Here is a 25,567-nt window from a genome sequence, read left to right as displayed (position 1 = left end):
AAAGTCTGCCTCTGATTGCAACTTACCAGGCCTTAACTTTGGTCACCAGGCACCCTTCCTGACCAGTTCCTCCAAAGTCTGGTCTCCTGTTCCAATTAGGCCAGCCCAGCCCCTATCACTGTTCTTAATAGTGTTTATGCATGTTGGAAAGCAATCTCCAGGCAGAGGCAGGACAGGGCTACATAGGGTAGGAACCTGTGTGCAGTTTTAAACCTGAGATTCCCAGGAGGGAGCACAGGAGACTGGAGCACTGCCATCCCAGCTTCGAAGTCATTCCCAGGGGCCCTTCTAACTTCAGACTTCTCTCTCTCTCTCTCTCTCTCTCTCTCTCTCTTGCTCTCTCTCTCTCTCTGGCTCTCTCTTGGTCTTTGCTGAGCCTGTTCCCCTCCTCTCAGGGTACCCTATGCCCATGATGAGGCAGGACACCACTACTCTTGGGACAAGTTCCTGGGGGCATTCCCCCAGGCCTTCCAGGGATGCATTTGTTTCTGCCCAGCTACGTCCTGGAGCTGAGCCAGCAGCTTGTGCCACGGAGTAAGGCTAGGGACACAAGTCAGGGGCCTCCCCTCAAGTCCTTAACCGTACATCAATGCTCCTAGACCTCCTCTATTTGAGAGCAACACCATCCTGCCCACTCCTGTTGGACCCATGTTTAAGGAACACTCCATCTTAAAAGCCCCCCTGAAGGGGCAATGGGGGCTTATGAGGCAGAAACTAACACACAGCCAGTTTTGGGGTCCCTCTTGTTTACTGATGCTTCTCTTCTCAGCCACTTCAATTCCAGGGTCCAGCATCATCCTCCTGGACCTCCCAAGGGTCTGGCCTGGTGCACTACAATGTGCCTTACCCAGGGAGGGATGGCTTCATTCATTACTGGTTCTCAAGGAAACCAAGCTGTCGACCCTTGTAGTTCAACCTTGGGTTCTGATGGGTAGTGCCCCACCAAGCAGCATGCGTATTTACGGCCAAGGAAGCTGTGTCCTGAGGCCACTGTGGTCAGACAGACCTGGCTTGGCTCCAGCTCCAGAGGAGAGGGGTTGTGCCAAGGAGCTGTGAGAGGCTGGTTCAGGCTGGGACCTCTCCCACCAGTGAAGGTTCACTTGGTCTTGGCCTGTCTCTCCCCAGCTACGAGGACTTTCTTTGGGTGCTGTGAACATTCAGAAGCCTGGGCCTCCCCAAAGAAGCTTCATAGGAAAATGGTATGGGCCTGCTTCAAGCATGGGAACTGCCCTTGACAGCGCTTGGCTCCTGGCTAGCCCCCTGGTTTCCAGCTCTGGGCTTTGGTTTCTCTGCCTAGCTTCAGGCAGGCTTTGAAGGTTGCAGACGCCCATCCTTCCTTATGTTCAGACTCTTAACTCCCCAGTCACAGCAGTGGGGCCAGCTGGGCCCTGTCATGCTCCAGCATTCCACTCTCAAACTACCCACCCCCACCACCCCAGCCCTTTGTTCCTGCCCAGGATGCACCTGGGCGGCCTCTGGCCCTCATTGTTTGCTCTGGGGCCAGCTGAGCCCCATCAGGGAACAAGACTTATAGAGACCAGGACCATGCACCTAGCGGGCTCTGAGCCAAGCTCTCAAAAACCCCAGGTTACCCCAAGTACTTAATTTTCTACCTGTGAACAGGGTGCTCCAGTTTACCCTCAGCAAAGCCCTGAAGAGGTTGAGTGATGCTAGAGGGAGCAATCCAAGTAGCCCAAAGCATGGCAGACATGAGGGCAACCCCCTCCCAACCTTTAGCCTTATGGGAAGACGCTCCATCCCAACATCTACTTCTCACCAACAGGAGCTGGCCAGCAGACTGGCCAGGGCGCTAATCTGGTGCAGCAGTGTAGACAGGAAATAGATCCTGAGAGGTGCACAGCCTTGTCTGGGCCCCGTGGTGGGACGTGACAGCCCTCTGCAACTCCTCAGGCTAGGGCTTGTTGCTTATCACTCCCAGCGATGGCCCTAAGCCACCTCCCAACTCTCCTTGTGCCCACCCAGCCCCGAGACCTGCTGGACCTCCCTCACATCCAGTGAATGCCTGGCAGGAAGGGCCCCTTCTTAGGGTCCCCACTTTGCAGAGGTCAGAACAGTTTCAGGATGTCCCCAGTGCCAATCACCCACCTGGGATAGGTCCATGCAGAGATGTTCTGGCCTAACAGGTGACCTTCTGGTTCTCCCCATTCCTAGGACTCAGCTCCCAAGCTTCAGAGTCCTGCTGCCTGCCCCCTTTTCACATACAGAGCAATGCAGACACCCTCTAGGGGCTTATCAGTGACAGGGCTCAGGCCTTCCTCTGGGTCTGGTGCTGGTCATCATTGACCCATACTGACTTGGATCCACCCTCATGCCCCAGCTCATCCCCAGGGAGTGTGGCTTCCTCTCCTCCCAACTTCATTTGGCCTCCTGAGCTCTCTTGGGTTCAGAGCCCTACCAAAATGGAGACCCTGAGCCGCCACCTCTACCACTCAACAGATCATGGTGGCTGTACACCAAAACCCATTACATCTGTTCCCACTCTCCATTGGAGGGGCAACCTCAAACGGTCCAGCACCCCTGAGATTCTGGGAAGCACTGACCCTGTCAGATTGGGGCCAGAGCTGGCCATTGAGTACCCTGGCTCCTCTAGGCTGTAGACAGAGAGATCTGGGGTTTTCTGGATATCTCCTCTTTTCCAAACCTATTTTCCCTTTCCTACCCATTAGAGCTGTCCCTCAGCGAAGCTCTGAACCTTCCCCAAGTTAAGGTGCTGATGGGCTGGCTCTGCAGACTCCAGGCAGATGAACTGGATTACACAAGGGTCTCTTAGGAATTCACTCAGGGCCTCAGGGTCCACTCCTCAGACAGCATACAACATGCAGGGGACAGGGTCTGAGGAAGAAATGCCTTCCTTGGAGAGGCCCCTGCTGTCTCGGGGACAGCACTTTTCCTGCCATGCAGTAGGCTCCCACTGGCCAGCTCTGGACACAAATCCAACATTTAGAGTGAGCTACAGCCAAAATAGAGTAGCTCCAAAAATGCACTAGGTCTGCACTCCAGGCTTGAGTGGGGGCCACATGGGTGTCCTGGGTGCCTGTAGTGTTGGCTCCCCAGAGGGGTGGGGCTTGTAAGTGCTTTGAAGACATCCAAACTCGAGCTAGCTGGAGTCTTGGCCTCCTTGGGATCCCTGACCCTGGGGAGTCTCAGATCAGGACAGGATGCTTGCCATGGGTCCCCTGTGTGCAGGTGTTAAGCCCGCAGATCTCTCTGCATGTGATATATGCAAGTGACAAGACAGTGCTGTCCAAGCTGAACACAGTGAACTTAAAATCATGGCACCAAGATACACATGGAGGCCTGGGGTGCAGCTCAGTGGCAGAGTGCTAGCCTAGCATGGGCAAGGTCCTGCTGGGCATGAGTCCCAGCAAGAAAACAAACCAAAAGGAAAAATATGTCTATGAAGCTGCCCCTGGGTAGCGACCCCCCCTTTCTTAACCACTCTGTAATTTTATACATCCTGAATTCATCTTTAACAAAACACATGTCTAAAAAGGCAAAAGCCCTTGTGATATCCTGCCTGTGTTCAGGCTGTGCTGGGGGCTTCACTTACACGGTGACTCTATTGTGGGAAGTGCTCGCCATATGATGGGGTCTGGAGACCTGTTTTTGATAACATGGTTTTAGAGTAGGCCAGAACCTTCGGGGCTCATCTAGCTCCCTCTTCCCCTGCCCAGACCTGCCTGAGTCCCCATGGTGGGCTTCAGCAGGTGAACCCGAGACAGGTGCACCCATGCTTACACTCCAGTTCCACAGGAGGGTTGAAAGGGGCAGAGGGGCAGCAGAGAGGGAGAACAAATTGGGAAAATCAAAGCACGACAACAGTTTAACACATTCGAGAGTATTTACTAGAACAAAAATGACAAGGTATCACTGGTCAGCAGAAGCCTGTGATTGAGAAATAAACATAACTGGCCCTTTTGTAGTGAAGCTTGTGCTTTAGGGAGAAGAGGCAAGCTTACATCTTGGAGCTTCCCAGGAGGCACCCTTAGAATGAGAATCTCCAAATTTCACTTTTTTAAGGCAAGCTCACACATAGCCCAGGCTGGCATCATACTTGTTATGCAGTCAAGGATGATACTCAACTCCTGATCCTCCTGCCTCTACCTCCCAAGTCTGGAATTACAGGCACGCACCACCATACTTGGTTCATATTGTGCTGGGAATCAAACGCAGGGCCTCATGCATTCTAGGCAGACACTCTACCCACTGAGCTACATCTCCAGCTCCCCAGTATTACTTAAAAAAAACAACCACACACAACCATCTATAATCATGCCCACAGAGCTATTATACGGTCCTTTTAGAACAGGCAAAAAGCAATGCTTTGGAGTCACCTGTGGACTTGTGGACCCTTGCATAAATGTGGGCAGACAGACCCTGACTGGGATGGATGCCCAGAATTTCCGGGGGGGGGGGGGGCTCCCTTAGCCTACCTTGTTCCTGCTACTGGCTCTAGGTCTATGTTGGGCCTACAAATTCCAGAACAGAAGGGCTATGTGGACATACCCTTCAGCAGCAGCAACGTCCTCCAAATTCTTTTGGAAAATTGCTAGCTTCCACTCTACCAGGAGCTACCAGGGCTGGGCTCACAGTCACCATGGAACAGAAGTTGTGAACTACAGGCCAGGGTAAGTATTTTTCACAAGGCAGCCCTCCTCCATGACAAAATAAATAAAAGCATGGCGTCAGGCCACACACCCTGGTGCAGAGTGGACAGGCCTCACTGAAGGCAAAAGACAGCAGAGACTGGTGCTCAGAGAAATTCAATGGAGACATGTTTGGAAACAGTGATTCTCAGACTACTCAGTCTGACGGCTAATCATCAGCAGAGTAACACAACAAAACTGAGCCAGAGAGAACCAGTTAGGCATGGGGGCAGCCAGGATATAGGGGTCTTCTGGTACGCTCTGCAGCTTGGTGCACTCCTTAGCTAAAAATGGGCATTTCACCAAAGAGCTGCAATAGGGGTAGCAGCTTGAGCCATCATAATTGGGCATTTAGGCAGGGTGGATGGGTAGTGCTGGCTACCTGGTGACAGCATACCACAGGTCACACATGCAGGTACAGCCCACTTCCTAATAGCCACTTTCTTCTCTAGGCTCCACAGACACATCAACTCCTAATCTAAAACATTACACTTGAATGCAGAACTTCAGTCCATGTTTAGACTAGGCATGCCTCCTGAGAGAGACCCCTCAGGGCATCCATCCAGTTAGTGCAGTTGTGACCCCATTTCCACTAGTGGCCAGTCTTCCTCATGGTGTCTTGAAGGTGCCAAACACAACATATTCTGGAAGTTACAGGTCTTAACATTGTTTAAACAACAGCTTCTGTGTCAGGCACATGATACAAAAAGGGGGTGCTAAGTCCCAACTGGAAAGTCATCAACAGAATCAAGTAAGGCCTTGGCTCACAGTACAGGCCCCACATCCCAGGAGGGTGGGCATAGCATGAGACCACTTCCACCACAGAATCCCACCAACATCTAGAACACCTACACTGGTATGGGACTCAGCCGTCTGGTGCAGGACAAAGGCACTGTTTTAATTCCTGCCCTGAGGGGCAGCCAGCAGTGACTTGAATCTCTGGTCCCCTTAAGCAGATCCTTCTCTTCCTTACTCCTTCATGAATCCTCACTTGCAATATGCTAACAGCCAGATTTTGTGTGGTATTTCTATGCTTAGTAGAACAATTAACTTTGGTACTAACAGAATAGGAGCTATTTTTCCAATATTGCTTATAATAAAACACAATGTTAACTAGGAGGACTCCTTGTGACCAGTCTTTTCCCTGGGGCTAGAGACAGGTGGCTGAGCACCCAGGGAGGACACCACCTGCTTTCTGCTGACAGAAGCCTGCCTATGGCAGCATGGATTCAGTCAGCTGTGGGCTTGGAAGCTGTATTTTTTGACACTTCTAAGTTTACTGTAGTAGCTATGACAGCCCTGTCACATGGAAGAGGTGATGATCCTCTTCTATGGTAATGCATGCCTACAGCCCAGGCCCACATGAAGGGACCAAGGCCAGCCTGCCCCAGCACTGGGAATCACATGGGTGGCAGTCAAGAAGTGCGATGACTAAAGCTTTCACTAACCCCTGGGCCAATTTAATTCAGTTTCCCAAGTTTAGCTGGGCACAGGCCTTTTGTTTTTTACATCCCAGGGTGCTGACGGAGCTTGATGGTCTCCAGAGGGAAGCTGGCTGTGTGCTGCATGACCTGCTCTGGAGGACAGCCATGTATATGAGCCCTGGTCTGCCATTCCAGTTCCTATGCAGAGGCCTTGAGCTGAGCTCACATCCTGCAGGGCAGCCCAGAGTCGCTGAAAGCTTTAGGGGTTCTAGCTAACAGTGTTGGTGTCTCTTGATGTCTGCAGAGGTCCCTAGCTGGTGGCAGCTCCTTCCTCATGCTCAGGTTTCAAAGTACTTGTAGATGGCTGTGACATACACCATCACATTCTGCCAGTCGGGCCGTTCAGTCCGTGCCATCTCATTGATGTCCTGGCAAAGAAAAGGCTCAGTTAGGACTGCAGATTCTTTCCCAGGCCATCTCAAGGAGGTCTGCATCCCAGCAACCAGCAGAGGGCTTTTAGTCCAAGGTTTGCTGTTTCTTTCAGAGGATAAGCCCAGAGCATCTGCTCTACCTCCACTCATGGCCCTGAGAGGCACCTCCTTTCTGAGCATCAGCATCATTCCAAGTCACTGCCCTGTGTCACACCAGGGTCTCCTCCCTACCCCAGCCCCAGCTTGCTAAGACTAGATGGACTTTGCTTAGTCTGGCAAACTCCCCTCCTTCAGTCTCAGTCTCTCTCTCTCTCTCTCTCTCTCTCTCTCTCTCTCTCTCGTAGAATGTATATGTGTGTATATATATATGTGTGTGTGTGTGTGTGTGTGCATAGGTACACGTGTGTGAGTGTGGATTAACATGCAGGCCAGTGGTCAACCTTGAGTATCATCCCTCAGGTGTCATCTACATTGTTTTGTTTTATTTTGTTGAAACAAAGTCTGTCACTGGGCCCAGGGGCTCACTGGGTGGATTAGACTGATTGACTAGGAAGCCCTCAGGATCCACCTGTCTCTTCTTCCCCAGGCCTGGGATTACTAGTGTGTGCCGCCATGCTTAGCTTTTTATACGGATACTGGCTCACAGTCACCATGGAACAGAAGTTGTGAACTACAGGCCAGGGTAAGTATTTTTCACAAGGCAGCCCTCCTCCATGACAAAATAAATAAAAGCATGGCGTCAGGCCACACACCCTGGTGCAGAGTGGACAGGCCTCACTGAAGGCAAAAGACAGCAGAGACTGGTGCTCAGAGAAATTCAATGGAGACATGTTTGGAAACAGTGATTCTCAGACTACTCAGTCTGACGGCTAATCATCAGCAGAGTAACACAACAAAACTGAGCCAGAGAGAACCAGTTAGGCATGGGGGCAGCCAGGATATAGGGGTCTTCTGGTACGCTCTGCAGCTTGGTGCACTCCTTAGCTAAAAATGGGCATTTCACCAAAGAGCTGCAATAGGGGTAGCAGCTTGAGCCATCATAATTGGGCATTTAGGCAGGGTGGATGGGTAGTGCTGGCTACCTGGTGACAGCATACCACAGGTCACACATGCAGGTACAGCCCACTTCCTAATAGCCACTTTCTTCTCTAGGCTCCACAGACACATCAACTCCTAATCTAAAACATTACACTTGAATGCAGAACTTCAGTCCATGTTTAGACTAGGCATGCCTCCTGAGAGAGACCCCTCAGGGCATCCATCCAGTTAGTGCAGTTGTGACCCCATTTCCACTAGTGGCCAGTCTTCCTCATGGTGTCTTGAAGGTGCCAAACACAACATATTCTGGAAGTTACAGGTCTTAACATTGTTTAAACAACAGCTTCTGTGTCAGGCACATGATACAAAAAGGGGGTGCTAAGTCCCAACTGGAAAGTCATCAACAGAATCAAGTAAGGCCTTGGCTCACAGTACAGGCCCCACATCCCAGGAGGGTGGGCATAGCATGAGACCACTTCCACCACAGAATCCCACCAACATCTAGAACACCTACACTGGTATGGGACTCAGCCGTCTGGTGCAGGACGAAGGCACTGTTTTAATTCCTGCCCTGAGGGGCAGCCAGCAGTGACTTGAATCTCTGGTCCCCTTAAGCAGATCCTTCTCTTCCTTACTCCTTCATGAATCCTCACTTGCAATATGCTAACAGCCAGATTTTGTGTGGTATTTCTATGCTTAGTAGAACAATTAACTTTGGTACTAACAGAATAGGAGCTATTTTTCCAATATTGCTTATAATAAAACACAATGTTAACTAGGAGGACTCCTTGTGACCAGTCTTTTCCCTGGGGCTAGAGACAGGTGGCCGAGCACCCAGGGAGGACACCACCTGCTTTCTGCTGACAGAAGCCTGCCTATGGCAGCATGGATTCAGTCAGCTGTGGGCTTGGAAGCTGTATTTTTTGACACTTCTAAGTTTACTGTAGTAGCTATGACAGCCCTGTCACATGGAAGAAGAGGTGATGATCCTCTTCTATGGTAATGCATGCCTACAGCCCAGGCCCACATGAAGGGACCAAGGCCAGCCTGCCCCAGCACTGGGAATCACATGGGTGGCAGTCAAGAAGTGCGATGACTAAAGCTTTCACTAACCCCTGGGCCAATTTAATTCAGTTTCCCAAGTTTAGCTGGGCACAGGCCTTTTGTTTTTTACATCCCAGGGTGCTGACGGAGCTTGATGGTCTCCAGAGGGAAGCTGGCTGTGTGCTGCATGACCTGCTCTGGAGGACAGCCATGTATATGAGCCCTGGTCTGCCATTCCAGTTCCTATGCAGAGGCCTTGAGCTGAGCTCACATCCTGCAGGGCAGCCCAGAGTCGCTGAAAGCTTTAGGGGTTCTAGCTAACAGTGTTGGTGTCTCTTGATGTCTGCAGAGGTCCCTAGCTGGTGGCAGCTCCTTCCTCATGCTCAGGTTTCAAAGTACTTGTAGATGGCTGTGACATACACCATCACATTCTGCCAGTCGGGCCGTTCAGTCCGTGCCATCTCATTGATGTCCTGGCAAAGAAAAGGCTCAGTTAGGACTGCAGATTCTTTCCCAGGCCATCTCAAGGAGGTCTGCATCCCAGCAACCAGCAGAGGGCTTTTAGTCCAAGGTTTGCTGTTTCTTTCAGAGGATAAGCCCAGAGCATCTGCTCTACCTCCACTCATGGCCCTGAGAGGCACCTCCTTTCTGAGCATCAGCATCATTCCAAGTCACTGCCCTGTGTCACACCAGGGTCTCCTCCCTACCCCAGCCCCAGCTTGCTAAGACTAGATGGACTTTGCTTAGTCTGGCAAACTCCCCTCCTTCAGTCTCAGTCTCTCTCTCTCTCTCTCTCTCTCTCTCTCTCTCTCTCTCTCTCTCGGCTAATTCTCTGGAGACATTTCTGAAGGCACTGGAAGGCTTCCTGTGTCAGGGTTCACAGGACCAACACTGGAGACCTTCACCATGGGGTGTTAGAAATCATTGAAGGCATTATTTTGTAATTGCCTTCTGTAGAATACTAGTGACATGTGATGTGGGAACTAGTTGTGTAGGAAGCTGAGTATGGGAAACCATGCCTGAACTGCTGTGTCTCAGCATCTGTCACAAGTGCCACACTGCAGCTAAAGAACAGGAGGGCCTTTCTATAGAGGAGCCCAGAGTGTGCACTGGCATGTGGGGTAGGGAGGGTTATCCTGGGCAACTCAACCTGAAAACAGAAAACAGAGCCCTGCCAGCTTAATGTAAGAATCTTGACTATGAGATTTTTTTTTTTTTTAAGGTAAAAAAGCTGGCCACCTTTTATGTATAAGAACACTTTGTACAAGATGTAAGGTGTCTACTGCAGTAACTATCTGATCTCTCCCTAAATAGCTGGACAGGAGCTACCCTGTGCAAGCATACGTCTATGAATTCACAAGAATGTTTATAAGTGAACACTCTAACAATTTAACTATGAATGAAAATATTTCTCCATAGGGCCATTAGGTTGTTACAAGTCAAGGTAATGGGCACCCCTGGATGGGGAGGCAACCCTAGAGGACTGCAGGGATCCTGGGGTCCTAGGAATGTTCTGGTCCCATAAGGCCTTTAAAAAAAATATATATATATTTTTTTTAATTTTTATTTTTTTAATGTGTAGGACTGTTATGCCTGCATGTAGGTTGCACCCGTGTTGTGCAATGTCCACAGAAGACAGAAGATGCTGTAGGATCCTCTGGGACTGGAGTTACAGACAGTTGTTAGCTGCCATGAGGGTGCTGGGATTCCAACCCAGGTCTTCTACAAGAACAGTCAGTGTTCTTAACTGCTGAATCATCTCTCCAGCCCAAGGCCCTTTCTTTTATGATCAGTCCTAAGCAGTAGCAGATCTGTGCAATGCCCCTGTATCAAATTCTAAGTGTGGAAGTACTTCTTTGCATCTGGATGCAGTATTTTCTCCTAGAAAGTCAGGCTTGGTGAGGACAGCAAGAACTCCTGATAGATGCATGTCTGTGTGAGCCCAGCAGCAGGGCAGAAGCCCAAAGAAGGCCCCTAGAGCTCGCTAGTTTCTACACCTGAAAATTTCCTGCCCTACAAGCAACACTTCTGGCACTTTCCCATGACCTTTATGAGGAACTATGGGCAGTGCTGTGCAGCCCCAGAAACATCTAGACTCGGGATGCACCTGACCTATCCCTCTCAAGCAACAAAAGGCATACATCCCTGTGCAAAGTGTACTGCAGAGTGACACCTTTTTCCTAAACCCAAAGATTCTGTTAAGGAAAAACCCATCATGAGGAACAGCCAGGGCCTGTGGTCATAAGTCACTCAGGGCACTACCCTGAAGGCAGAGGGTATCATAAGTAGTGGCTGAGATTCCATTAAGCACCTCAGCCCACCTGTGACCATGCTCTTCTTAGCCAGGAGGCTGTCAGCAACTCCTCAGTGGGCTGTACGCTTACCAGAGTAGATTTGATGCCAACACTTTCAGCTGCCTGGAAAGCCAGGGTGAAGTTCCTTTTCTGCAAAAGAAATCATATTGTTGCTATAGTGAATGGACAATGCAAGAAGAAAGGTTACATGAAGGACGGACACTCACCTGTCTAGAACCCAAACCAGCCTCCACCAGGGCCTCAGCACTCCTGGTTTTAGCTCCTAGTTTTACCAAGTATTCCAGGGACACCACTCATGAGCTCTGCCAGCCTTCTCTCCAGCCAGCTAAGGGTCATCTATTCATTTTTTCTTCACTTAGAAAGTTGTATTCTGGCACATGGCCCCTCAGCTAGCCAGACATGGACCCCGAACACTAGAAACTAAAAGCCTCTCCTGAAAGGCTTTTCTTTCCTGAGGAGATCTTCAAGTATTTACTGGGCTGGGGCTGCATGAGGGGAAGTGGGAGACCTTGAAAAACTTTCTGGGTAGAACACCTCAAACCATAGCCTGGAACTAGAGGCATGGTCATTGTCATTCCTGAGACCCACAGTGTACAAGAGCTGTGAGGAGAAGTCCTGATCCTGAGGTGACAGGCTGGGCAGCACGGCCCTGACTGCTCATGCCACCATCAGCCTTCTTGTCACCAAGAAGGACTAACAGCTCTCACTGGGAATGAAGTCACAGACAACTCTGAGTGGATCAGGGACTGGCTACTGTGAGGCAGGGCCATGGTAACCTACTAACAAGGTAACAGCCTAGCTTCCCCTCACCTTATCTTGACTATTAAGTTCTTGATACGGTATGTGGGCTGGAAGATAGGTATGAAGGAGTGCGCAGAAAGCCAGCCCATCATTCCAGCTGCTGCTGAAGTTTGTGATGTCAATATTCTGAGGGAAAAGAAACAGAGGTAAGTAATGCGACCCTTGATCCTCTCAGAAGGTGATAAGGAGGACAGAGAGGTCTCCCATCATGTGACCTTCAAAACAGAAAACCAACCTTGAGCTGGGTAAGCTCTGGAGAAACCGTAACAGCATGTTTCCCAAGACTCACCCTGTGACTATGCCTGGGCCTTTTATGAATCTCTCATCCCACCTACCTACCAGCTGCAGAGCACTGCTCCTGTCTGGTCAGACTTGGGTTGCAACATGATTTATATGCTGCTCTGTGCACCCAAAGGCCTCTCCAAGGCTCTTCTGTGGTAACAATACAGGCTGCTGAATGTGGGTAACAACCAATGAGGTTAAAAAAGTACCATTTATTAAAATGCCAACTCATTCCTCATTGTTAAAGCACTTAAAAGATCCTCAAGCTGGGCAATATGGCACACATCTATAATCTCAGCACTGAGGTGGACCTTGAGTTCAAAGCTGGTTTGGGCTATACAGTCATGGTTAGACCCTGTCACAAACACTAATAACATTGAGAGGACTCTCCTATCTGCCTATAAATTGTACAGAGAGCTCCAGGAATTTAGCTGTCATGAGCCATCAACTATGCCGGAGTGGCCTTTTTGATGTTTCTGCTACCTTTGAATCGTCCATGTTCCTACAAGCAACCACAATGAACCCACTGGTTCACTAAAAAAAAAAAAAAAAAAAAAAGAGGGCTGGGTGTGGTGATACACACTTTTGATGCAACACTTAGGAGGAGGCAGGAAGACCTCTATGAGTTTGAGGCCAGCCGGATCTACATAGCATGTTCCAGGCTAGCCAGGACTACATAGTGAAACCCAGCCTCAAAAATAAACTAACATCAAGAACATGAAATCCTCATCCTTCAAGCCAGTATGCACCTCAAAGTATGCACACACAGCAACACATGCAGTGCCTGAGTGCAGATGGCAAAAAGCACCCAGAATCCACTTGGCTTTGGCACCATCCTGCTGGTCAGCACTACAGTTCTCACCACCTGCAATGCACAGCTACACAGTAATTTTAACACTGGGTTGCATCTTCCTCATTCCCCCAGAGCCACCTGGACTTATTTCTGTCTACCCTAAAAGGTGTTCACAACTACACAAAGAACAAGCCCAGAAAGCTATTAACTATGCTGGTCTTTACCCTTGTTTGAAGAAAGCCATTTGAAGATGAAACTGCACATTTAAATTTTGTTAATTCACTTTGTGAACAGCTCCCAACACTTCTTGTTTCACATCTCACTGTTTATGTCAAGTCACCTTCTCCTGGATTGAGAGTCAGTCTCCTGAAGAAACTCAAATCTGACTAGCAAACCACTCAGCACCTGAAGGGCAGCTCTTACTCCTCCAAAGGATGAGAGCGCCACAGAATAATACCAACACTGTTTGTAACTGGACAAAGCACTTTACCACCCTTTACTTCTCTATAAAATCACAGATCCTAAAACCAAGTGGGAACCAAGCTTTGAGCTGTGAGGCTACGTCCGTGCTGCACAGATCAGCATCTAGCTTCACAGATCTAGGTGGTTTCTTCATGGAGCAGCATGAGGTCAGGCCCTAACCAGCTTCATCACTGAGTGCATCTTCTTACCCCAATTGCAAGTGCACAGAACACCGTCTTCTGGCAGTACCACCTCTGCTCAGGGCAGTGGCTCCAACAGCCATGGGCAACCTGAACGTCTGCTCTTTCCAGCTTTTCCCATCTGACTTCAATATGTTATATACTTGTGTGGAGAAAGAAGTCAGAGTAAGATACAAAAGGATAGACACCTGCCAGGACTTACAGTGGTAGGTACAATAAGCTGGTGGTGGCCAGGGTGCTCATCTGACCCAGGAACTGAAGGGTACCCCTGCCCAGTGTTCACTGGTATCACCTTTCTCCAAATGCCCAGGTCTGGTTAGAATCTTTTGTCTTGTTGCCACACAGATCAACCTTCCTGGCCATCCTTTTTTCGTCTCCTCCCCAACAGTCTCTGCTCTGGCTAACAGCTACCATTCCTAAGGAGTTCTAATGGTGTCACCTAGCCACCTTGAGATAAATGATCCTTGGCAGGTACAGCCAACTGAAGATCCACCCCCAACAGATACATACACTCAAGCACAGTTGCTTCTCTCTTTTCTCATCTGAATTTTAGGAAGTTGCCAGCCGGGACAGTCAGTTTCATTTGGGAGTCCTGGGAGACAAAGTACCTGTCCAAGGTTCTCTGCAGCATCAGTGATGGGCAGGGACAGGAGCCTTTGCCCTAAGCACTGTATGAGCAGTATCTAATTTTTGGTTAGCTGGGTATTTTGTCATTCTGCAGTGCTGGATGTAGGCCAGTGCTCTACTACCAAGCAGTTCACCCCAAAGCAGCCTTAATTAAAGGAAGCTGGTGGTTTGCAGTCAGGTCAGGTCTCACTACCACAGCAAGGACTTGCTGTTTGCCCATATATTTCTGAGTAAAGATCATGTGCTCTGAGGAAAGTGCTACATTTATGAAATAGGTCTAGACTTGGGCACAGAGGAAAGGTAGGAATAAAATATGCAAGACAAATGAATGGACAAGACTAACGACATGGTGCATAGGGTCCAGTGTAAAATGACAATGAAGGGCCTTTTTGTTCAGAGTGCAGAGTGGGGAAAGAGGAAGGGGAAAGAAGGAAGGAAGAGGAAGGAAGGAAGGAAGGAAAGAAGGAAGGAAGGAAGAAAAGAAAGAAGAGAGGAAGGAAGGAAGGAAGGAAGGAAGGAAGGAAGGAAGGAAGGAAGGAAGGAAGGAAGGAAGGAAGGAAAGAAAGAAAGACAGACCAGTTAGGTGTAAAGCCCTTCCCACTCTTCTAGGACTTTGTGACCAAGTGGCTGATGAAGGAGCCAAGGCATTGGCCTTGTCAGAGACAACAGGTCAGGAAGCTTTTCAGTGACATGCAGAGCTTTGTGCGAGGCCAGTGGAAGCTTTTCAGTGACATGCAGAGCTTTGTGCGAGGCCAGTGGCAGTATCTCATTGGGGTCACTCATTTCTGGAAGAAGACAAACGTCTTCTTCCTGTTCCAGTGCCCGGTTTGCTCCCAGGGACAGAGCCGGCTCTCAGAGGGTTGTGGACGTGCCTAGCTTCACTGCTCCTCACAGCAGAGACTCCTGCACCCCAGCTGCCTAAGGCCTGCTTCCCCTAGACAAAGCCCATCCTGGGGGGTTGGAGGGGGGGAGCTGCTGCTGCTCTCGTGCCACTCTACCCTGATCCTTCTAGAACAGACACAAAACACAATCTCTGGATCAGGACAGCAGGGATCTGGGGTTCCAGGCAAGAAGAATTTATGTTTTATACTTGACAACAACATTTCAGATCAAAACAAGCCCAAACCTAGACAGGAGATGTCTCGGGCTTCCATTCCCCTGGTGGGCTAGAGGGGAGTTGCTAAGAAGTACAGGGGTGGCTAGGAACTGCAAGGCCATTAGCAATGAACCCAAAGGAGCCTGGAGTGCCAGCTTGTACCTCTGTTCAGACCTGCCCCCAAAGGACTCCAGAGGGAAGAGCACCAGACAGGACACTGGGGTACTCTTCCAGAAATGTGGAGAAGCCTGCAAGCCTGACAGAGCAATCTCTTGTCCCCACCTCCACCAGTTATTTCATGGTTTTCAATGTTCAGAGCTGAAAGTCTAGCTACTCATGAACTAATGCCAACTGGATCTACAGAGGTCTGCAAACACTAGGCTGGCTCTTTAAGGATAAAGCACACAGTGCTAGAAAAGGCAGAGAGGAAGCACCCCACCCATTTTTGGAGCTCTTCATCACATGGCTATCATGTCCAGATACAATGACAGGACCGGTAAACACCTTGGACAAGAATGGTAAAAAGTCATACCAAGTTGCCAAAGAAACAAGTTACCAGAGAAATGGCTTCGCCCTTCATCACCCAGTAAAGGTCCAAGTGCCCCATCCCTCAGAGGCTACCACATGTGTGCCCACCATCTGTTCCCAAACCTGAACTGTAAGTGGGGCTCCAGGCTGCCAGGGGCAGAACAGAGATCAGTGGAAGATCCAGGGCCTTTGCCGTGTCTCAGCAGGAGGCCACCTGAACCCATCTCTATTTTCTCTCCTTGCCTGGACCCCACAGTACAGCCTAGGGACAGTGTGGTGTCCAGTCTCTGCAAGCATGAGTTAAAGCTAAACTTCCTACTCCTCTGCCTTCATGTGAAAGAAGGAAATACAACCCCCTACCTTCAGAAAAGTGGTTCTTTCTTTCTCCAAGATTTAGGGGGAACTTTAGTGACAAGAGATCTAAAACTCCAACTCCAGAAGCATTTACACATTGATAGGAAAATCTAACATCATTTGCTTTAAAACAGCCAAGACTGGCATGCCCTCCTCCAGTGGATCCGTTTTCTACAGGCCCTAAAAAGCTTTATGAGATCACCATAAAACAGAAGAGTGAAGGGCACAGAGGTTCCTGAGGAGAACTTCACCTCAGAAGAGACAGTGACAACCTCAAGTGTGTGCCTAAGCATGGACCTGGATGTGGACCAGCACCTGAGACTACCTGGGGGAGGGAAACTGAGCCTGGGTAGATGACTAGAGGCCAGCTGTTCTTTCTGAGGATCATTTGCCCATTTCATGACTACTCACTCAGGTCACTTCATCCCTACCCAGAGCCAGGCCCTGGGGTCAAGTCTTGGCTCTCAGGTGTGCATGCCAAGTAAAACAGAAGCCAGCATGTGGACTGGACATAGTCCAGGGCCAGAGGAGGGCTTCAAAGGGAAGTGTGGTTGAACTGGAATAAGAAGAGCCAGCAGGAGGCTGGGGAGGTGTTAGGAGATGGCTGATAACTGCAGTTATCTATGGCAGGTGGGGCAAGGGAGGCAGGCTATAGGCTACAGATGTACTTGAGAACTAAAGTAGACCCACTTGGTGATGCATGAAGTGCCAAAGATAGCCCTTGGCTTCTCTTGGCAGAGCCAAATGCCTGTGGTGATCTTCACAGAAGCAGAATTCATGGAAGCGGGCTTTAAGCACATGAAGAGGTACATTTTAGCTGTGTTAGCTCTGAGGAACCCGAGAAAGCCAGAAGGGGCCTAGTGGCACTGACATGTGGGTACAGAGTTCAGAGTTCATGAGAAGTAATTTAGCAAAAGAGAAAATGCAGGACAATCTGTGGAATCACCCAGGGATGATACAGTGATGAAGGAAGCGGCCTTGGAATGCTTCCCCCAAGTAATGCCACGGGGGAGAGAAGAGCCTTTAATGGACCATGGGGGAGGGGGCAAAGAACGGAAGAGGGGGTAGAAGGCAAAGGAAGAGTGTTCAAAAGATAAGCTGGGGTGCGGCTCAGTGGTAGAGCGCTTTCCTAACATGAGGCCCTAGGTTTAACCCCAAGCACCATGAAAATAAATGAATGTAAACAAACTAATAGCTGAGAAAGGAAAGAGCAACCAACACAGTGGTGCTGTGGAGAGCCAAGGGGATTAAAAGATACCTGAAGTTACAGTGAGCAATGCCCACTGAGAGCACCTGCAGATGTTAAGAGGCCAGCACACATAGGCCAATCTCCTGTGGCAGTGCTACAACTTCCACAGATACTCCTGTAGCAGGCCAAGTTCAGGAAGATCTACAACAGAATTTCTATTTTTAACAAGTGGCCTTCAGTACATAAGGCAAATACTTATCTTTCAGGGATGTTCCTCGGAAGAAAAGACGCCTCTGCACTGCGAAATAAGGAAAAGTTACAGGGCAGAGAGCATCACTTCCCAACTCCTACAGGACAGCTGCTGTGCGGGCTAGCAGATCTCATGAACGTAAAATTTTTCTTTAAGCTAAATTCACTTAAATTTTTAAAATCACACTGTGTGTGTGTGCATGCATGCGCGCACAAGCAAGTGTAGAACTTAGAGGACAATTTGCAGGGGTTGGTTCTTTCCTTCCATCCACGAGTCCCAGAGATCAAACTCAGGTTGTCAGCTTCGTGGAAAGTGCCTCACCCACTGAGTTATCTCAGCAGCCCCAAACTGACCTTTTTGGGAGGGAAAATGTATACTAAAGGAAAGCGTTTCTGTCTTTCACTATTCATAGGCAACACTGTCAATCTCTTTAAGAAGGAAAACAAGCCACCAACATCCAAATCAGGTAACTTTCAACCACCTGGACACCTTTGGGCCTTTGCTGGCACTCACACAAATACACACAATAAAAATAAATAAATCTTGGGGCTAGAGAGGTGGCTCAGTGGCTAACAGTATGTACTGCTCTTCCAGAGGACCCAGGCTCAGCTCTCCGCACTCACATCAGGTGGCTCACAACCTCCTGTAAACACTCTAGTTCCAGGGGGATCCATGCTTCTGGCCTCCATGGGAACCTGCACTCATGTACATATGCACATACCCACACACAGACACACACTGACACACAATTTAAAAAAAAATTAAAAATATCTTTAAGGGGCTGGAGAGATGGCTCATCAGTTAAGAGCACTGGCTGCTCTTGCAGAGGACCCGGGTTCAGTTCCCAGAGCCCACATGGCGGCTAACAACTGTCTGTAACTCCAGTTCCAGAGGATCCAACATCCTCTTCTGACCTCCGTGAGCACTGAACCACCGGGTACACTTACATACATGAAGGCAGTACACTCTTATACATAAAATTTCTAGAAAATGTAATAACAGGGACATGGGCTGGGCATGGTGGCACATATCTATACTCCCAGCACTCCACAGGCTGAGGCAGGAGGATCGTAAGTTTAAGGGGTGACACAGTGAGACTCTGTCTCCAAAAAAGAAAAAAAAATAGATAAGAAACATACTAGTAATTCTAATGCAAACTCTTCAGTGATGAATTCACATTTTGCTTTTAGTTTTCAGGTCAGTTTTGGGCTTTTCCACTCTGTAGACTAATGTTATGTTAGGAGCAGGGCAGACAGAAACAAGAGCTTTATAATATGTATAGGACAGAAGTAGAAGAAACACTCAAGAATGCAGGTATGGTGGCACAGGCCTGCAATTCCTAGCACTCAAGAGCCCGAGGTGGCCCTTAATTGCCTCCTAGAACTTGAAGGTAAGAACCTACTGCTGAAGACAGGACATACTTTGGACAGAGGACTAGGAGCAATCGAGTTGCAACTGATCTGGAAGCCTCTTCCCTGAAGACTAGCTCTCACAGTATCAGAAGATACTATGCAAACTACCAAGGGAGAAAAACTATTCAATGATCCCATCCAGCTGCAAAGTCTGTGAACCACAACAAACTGGCCCAGCAAGTAATTTCTACTGGTGCAATAGTGGCACTTTTATCTTGGGAGTAATCAACAGCTGTCTAATGGGACTTAAGGCCTGCTCAACGGGAGAGAACTTGTATGGTGCTATAAACACAGCCAAATACACACAGCTAGAGAGGTCATAGATCTTAGAGAAAAATTTACTTTTGTCACATTCCTAGACAACATAATTTCTTACTGCATTCTAAATATGTATGTATATATTTACAAACAAGTGTACTTCTTACCACTCATCAAAGAAGTTTCTTTTTGCAACAGATGGAAACTGTTATAAAGTTCTACGACTGGTCAAACAGCAGAGAATAAGCTTCTCTAAGATGCCCAGCCCCAAGTGACACATCTACAATACAACCTCTACACCTAAGGCTCAGGGAACAAGGCAGAACAGGGGGCAGAAAGAATATTACTGCATCTCTCAACTCTCACCAGTGAAGTTTCCTCATGCAACAGATGGTGATTAGCCCAAAAAGCCACAATTACCAGAGTGCAGAGAATAGGAGACAACAGAGTACTTATTCATGAATAGGACATTTATCCTATATCAAACCTCTGCCACCTAAGGTTCAGAGACCATGGCGGAAGAGGGGACGGAAAGACTGTAAGAGCCAGCAGTGGCTGAGATCACAAGGAAACAGTTTTCCAGATAGCTGGGAAGTTACTTAAATGAACTTAGAGCAATGGTAACAACACACACAAGACCCAAGCAAGCTCAAGCCACACAAAATCCCAGCAGAGAAGTGGGGAAATGGGAAGGAAGCCCAATCTTAGCTGAGGAATTATTGACAACTGATAACTACTGGAAGAGGGAGAGCTGTTTTTTTTAACGGGTGTGACGCTAGATAGGTTAACCAGACTCCAGTGGATGGATGCACACCAAAGAACATTTGAGGACCTAAACTTGATTCAATAGGCCTAATATATATGACAGAGTACATGAAATCTGATGGGGGGAAGACTATAAAAGGGGTACAGATAGGGAAGAGAGTCTAAATATGATCAAAACATACTGTATAAGCAATGAGGCTGAAGCAGAAGGATCCAGAGTTTAAGGCCAGCCTAGGCTACAGAGTAAAACCAAGTCTCAAAAGTCAAACAACCCAAAGCCATATACCTTTCCATCCAAGAGGTGTCTACAATGAGGTGCTGAGCGCAGACATCCTGTTCTATGGTGCCATCTTGATGCCCCTTACACTCTATGGTTAACTTAAGCTTGTAAGGTCACTTGATACTCGTCTTAGAGGGCCAGGACCAGAAGCCGAGTCTTCTGCTCCAGCTCGTTTCAGTGGATGCACCTTCTGTCAGTGACCTTCAGATGGGCCTGCTTTGGTATCCCCTTGTGTGCACTGAGAGTTTAGGATTAGGATATGAAGGCTGAGAAACTATACAAATCTCCACAAGGAAAGAGTAAACATATGTCACAAAATATCTGAAAATGTGGGGCTGGGAAGACGGCTCAGTTAATAAAGTGCTTACCATGCGAGCATAAGGACCTGAATTAAGCTCCCTAGTACCCACATACAAAGCTGGGGGCAGTGGCACATGCCTGTAATTCCAGCACTGGAGAGGTGGAGACAGGTACAGTGAGAGATCCTGCTTCAAAATATAGAAGGTAGAGAGCAACTGAGGAAGACACTTGACACAGACCTCTGGCCTCCATGCACACATGCTCGTATGTGCATGTGTACACACCCCACATGTACACACAAACACAAAAATATCCAAAAATGATTGTATTTGTCTGAAATTTCATTAAGGGTCACAAAATACACTAAGTACCACATGTTCTTTAAATAGCTTTTACAGTTCTGATCTATTTGAGGAAATGCCATTTTTATGGGGAGAGGGTAAGATGCCAGAGGGCATGATTTATCTCTCATCATCTACTTCCTTATACCCTTGGCTTTGGAAAGCAGTCTGCAAACCACACATGGCAGAGCCATCTTCATGAGAACTAGCCTTGTGATGCAAAATACAAAAGAAACCTACCAGGCAGGAGCAGGGACAAATTACTAACCAATCCATACCCCAGAAAGCAGGGATTGTGGGGTGTTTGGGAGTCCATGATGTGCTAGGGAAATGCAATATATAAAAAAAACAATGAAAATAATCTGGAAAGATTTTCATTTCCCTCTCTGTGCTGTTAAGAGGAGGCCAAGAGGCCCAGAGGGAGGGAGGAATGGAGGTGGCCCTATGCCACCTTCCCCTTCTGAAACTGGGTCAAGGTCTGCTGTAAGTTAGGGAAGAGGCGATACACCATGAAGTCCAGATGTTGGGACCTGCTGTTATGGTTAGAGTACAAACGTCTCAACAGGTTCATGCTTGTTTCCCAGCTACTGGCACTATTTGGCAAGGTTGTGGAAACTTTAGGAGGTGGGGCCTACCTTGAGGAAGTAGGTCCACTGTGAGGGGGCGCTTGGGTCATCTTATCCCTGGCTCCTCCTTGTTATATTGTGATTCCTCATCACCCATGTAGAGAACATCCTTCTGCCACACACTCCAGCTGCCCTGATGTTCTGCCCAAGTACACGGGGCCAAGCAATCATGACCCGAACCCTCTGAATCCATAAGCAAAAATAAATCTTTCCTTCTTGAGTTGTATCTGTCAAAAACAGTAAGAAAACCAAGGAAAAGGATCACCACCTTCTGGCTCTTCTTCCTCACTCTGGGAATCAGCAGATCACAACTTGCTCCCTACCAGTGACACCCCAGTCATCTCACATGGCCTGGAGACCCACTTATGCTACTTGAATCCTCCTCTTGGCTCCTCTCCATCCATGTCATCCCAAAGTCCCATGGCTGTTTGGCAAGGACTGCCACCACTTCCTGGTCCCTTTCTATTCCCCTGGGATTTGCCAGATAAGCTACCTGCACCTCCCTCTTGGCCTCTTTCTATTCAGGTCACCCCAAAGCCCTGTGGCTGCTTACCAAGAACTACTACCTCTTCCTGGCCCCTCTTCCTCCCTTGGAACTCACCAGATCTCAATTTGATCCCCACCAGGGACTCTTTTCACATGTCTCAGGGGAGACCTAAGCCTTTCCCTCCCTTCAGGACTCACCAGAGCCCTACCAGTTGTCTGATTAGGACCCACCAGTGGTCCCATCTGGCCTTGAGACCCAGTCCACACTGCCTGGGGAAACTTGTTTCAGACCCCTTGACCAAGCCACTACAGGCACCAGGCTGTAGCTGACAAGCAGAAGACCTGAGATAGAGGATGTAGCTCTAAATAGCAAACAGAGGAAATCAACATCCCAGCCCTACTATGAACTAGGCCCCTCCTGAACATTATAAACACCTCTGCTGGAAGGAGGCGAGATGAACAAAAAAGAAAGACTCAACAAAATAACTCTAGATATGCAAATCCCAACAGAGAAATAAAAACAACATGAAAAACCAAAATAACACGCCTCTTCAAAACAATAACAAAAACAAAACAAAAAAACCTAAATGGCCCCTAATGAAAATTACCTAGAAGAACTCCCAGGCAAGAATTCAAAGAGTGATCATAGCTACAGTCACACAACTCAAAAGAAGACAAAGACCAAGATGAATGAAATAAAACAGAGGTCAAAGTACTGAAGAAAACCCAAAGTGAAATGATGCTGGAAATGAAAAGTTCGATAAGCCAAATGAAAACTTCAGGGGAAAGCCTCACTAGAAAAATGGATCATGTGGAAAACAGCACATCAGGGATGAAGACACGGTAGAGAAATTGGATCACTCAGTCAAGATCTGTAAGAAAAATTAAAAAATATAAATAGAATATGGCAGAGTTTTGGGACACCATGAAAAGACCTAAATTTCAAATTATGGGCATAGAAGGAAAAGGATATCACATCAGAGACAGAAATCATAGCAGGAAATTTCCCAAACTTAGAGAAAGATGCCCATCCAGGTACAAGGCCTAAAGAATACCACATAGACCGTAGGGGGAAAAAATCCCCACAACATGCTATATTTAAAACATTTAAAACACCAAATAAAGTATATTAAAAGCTGCAAGAGAGAAAGGTCAAATCATTTACAAAGGCAGGTCCACTAGAATAACAGATTATTCAACAGAAACCTTTAAAATCAGAAGGGCCTAGAAAGATATTCGAAGTTCTGAAAGACCACAACTGTCAATCTAGACTATTATACTCAATGAAACTATCTATTAAAATTAAAGGACAAATAAAAACTTTCCATGACAAAAACAAATGAAAGGAATTTATGACTATTAAGTCAGTTCTACAGAGGATACTAGAAGAAATAATTCAACCTGAACAGAAGGATAAAATCACCCAAGAGGTCACAGGAACAAATAAACAGTGCTAGGACAGGTATTCAAAAGAGATTTGAGGAAACACCAGAAAATGACAGGAATTAATGCACATCATTCAATAATAACTCTGAATATTCATGATCTCAATTCCCTAATAAAAAGACACAGACTAACAGATTGGATTCGAAAATAGGATCCATCTTTTTGCTGCCTCCAAGAAACACAATGCATCATTAAGGATAGACACCACCTCAGGGTTAAAGAATGGAAAAAGACATTCCAAGCAAATGGAACTAAGGAACAAAATAGACATCAAACCAAAGCTAATCAGAAGAGATATGGAGGGGCACTTAATACCCACTAAAGGAAAAATCCACCCAGAAGATCGTACAATTCTAAACGTATATGCATTAAATACAGGTGCATAGAGGTACACCCAATTTCAAAAAAGAAATACTATTAAGATTTAAAACCATAGCTTAAATACAACATAATGATAGCGGGTGACTTTAATACCCCATTCTCACCAATAGGTCATCTGTTAAAAAAAAATTAAATTAAACAGAAACTCAGGAAGTAAATGACATCATAAATCAAATGGACTTAACAGATATCTATAGAACAGTCCACCAAACAAAAAAGAATACACATTCTTCTCAGCAGCCCATGGCACTTTCTCCAAAATCAGCCACATTAGGACACAGCAAGTCTCAACTAATATATGAAAATTAAAATAACATCCTACATTCTATCAGACCACAATGGAATAAAGCTGAATATCAACAGTAATACAAACTACAGAAAGTACACAAACTCAAGGAAAATAACACTACTGAAAGAAAACTGGGTTAAGGAAACAAACAAACAAACAAAAAAAAACACAAAATTTTTAAATTCCTAAAATTGATTGAAAAGGAAAACACAATATACCAAAACCGATGGACACAATGAAGGCAATCCTAAAAGGAAAGTTTATAGCACCAAGTACCTACATCAAACAATTTGAGAGATCTCAGGGCTGGAGAAATGGCTCAGCAGGTAAGAGTACTGGTTGCTCCTGCAGAAGACCTGAGTTTGAATCTCTGTACCCACATGACAGCTAACCGTATCTGATGCCCTCTTCTGACTTCTAGAGGCATTGCATGACATGTGTACACTTACATACATGCAGGCAATACACTCATATACATAAATAAAATTTTAAAAATTTTTGAGAGATCTCAAATTAATAATAATGATATGAAGGTCTTGGAAAAACAAGAATATAACACCCAAAACAATGTAGACAGGAAGAGAAAAATTAGTGCTGAAATTAATGAAAAAGATATAAAAAACAATATAAAGAAACAATGAGACTAAGAATTGATTCTTTAAAAAGATTAACAAGATTAACAAACCTTTAGTGAAATTAATTAAAGGGGATCCAAATTAATAAAATTAGAGATGAAAAGGGAGACATTATAGCTGACACTGAGGAAATTCACAGAATTGTAAGAACATACATTAGCAGTCGATATCCCACCAAATTAGAAAATCTAAAAGAAATGCACAAATTTCTGAATATATGGCCTATCAAAGCTAAATCAAGATGAAATAATTTAAATTAACCCCTACTATCCAATGAATTAGAAACAATAATTAAAAATCTCTAGGTTCCAGGGCTGGAGAGATGGCTCAGCAGTTAAGAACACCGGCTGTTCTTGCAGAAGACCTGGGTTTGAATCCCAGCACCCACACGGCAGCTAACAACTGTCCATAACTCCAGCCCCAGGGGATCTGACAGCCTCTTCTGACCTCCATGAGCATGGCAAGACACTGGTCCACTTACCTACATGCAGGCAACACATGCATACACAGAAAATAAAAATATTAAAAATTTTAAAAAATCTCCAGGCTCCACTGGATTCAGTACAGAATTCTACCAAGCCTGCAAAGAAGAACTAACACCAATAGTCCTCAAATTATTCCATAAAATGTAAAATGGAAGGAACATTTTCAAATTCTTTTGATGAAACCAGTATTACCCTGATACCAAAACTCAACAGGAAAAGAAAATTATAGGCCAATCTCTCTGATGAACATGGACACAAAAATTCTAAGTAAAATACTGAATTCAAGAACACATTAAAAAGATTATCCATCATGATCAAGTTGCCTTCATCCCAGAGGTTCAGGGATCTTTTAACATACGTAA

At 46.9% G+C, this 25,567-nt stretch overlaps 1 protein-coding gene across 2 annotated transcripts in view; it reads right to left on the bottom strand.

Annotated features, from left to right (window-relative positions):
• Positions 1–7,172: 7,172 nt before the first annotated feature.
• The window catches only part of Specc1l (sperm antigen with calponin homology and coiled-coil domains 1 like), a 159,365-nt gene continuing 140,970 nt past the window's right edge, over positions 7,173–25,567 (bottom strand). For both annotated transcript variants that reach the window (XM_008835759.3, XM_029564799.1), the window contains 3 exons: positions 11,730–11,846; positions 10,989–11,048; positions 7,173–9,077 (listed from right to left, as the gene is read on the bottom strand). In XM_008835759.3, coding sequence (XP_008833981.1) covers positions 8,988–9,077; positions 10,989–11,048; positions 11,730–11,846 — 267 coding nt within the window. In that variant the 3' untranslated portion in view covers positions 7,173–8,987. The remainder of the gene's footprint in view (positions 9,078–10,988; positions 11,049–11,729; positions 11,847–25,567) is intronic.

The sequence above is a fragment of the Nannospalax galili genome, unplaced genomic scaffold, assembly GCF_000622305.1.
Source record: "Nannospalax galili isolate Female #2095 unplaced genomic scaffold, S.galili_v1.0 scaffold658, whole genome shotgun sequence".
Lineage (NCBI taxonomy): Eukaryota > Metazoa > Chordata > Mammalia > Rodentia > Spalacidae > Nannospalax > Nannospalax galili.
This window is presented reverse-complemented; position numbering and strand designations above follow the sequence as displayed.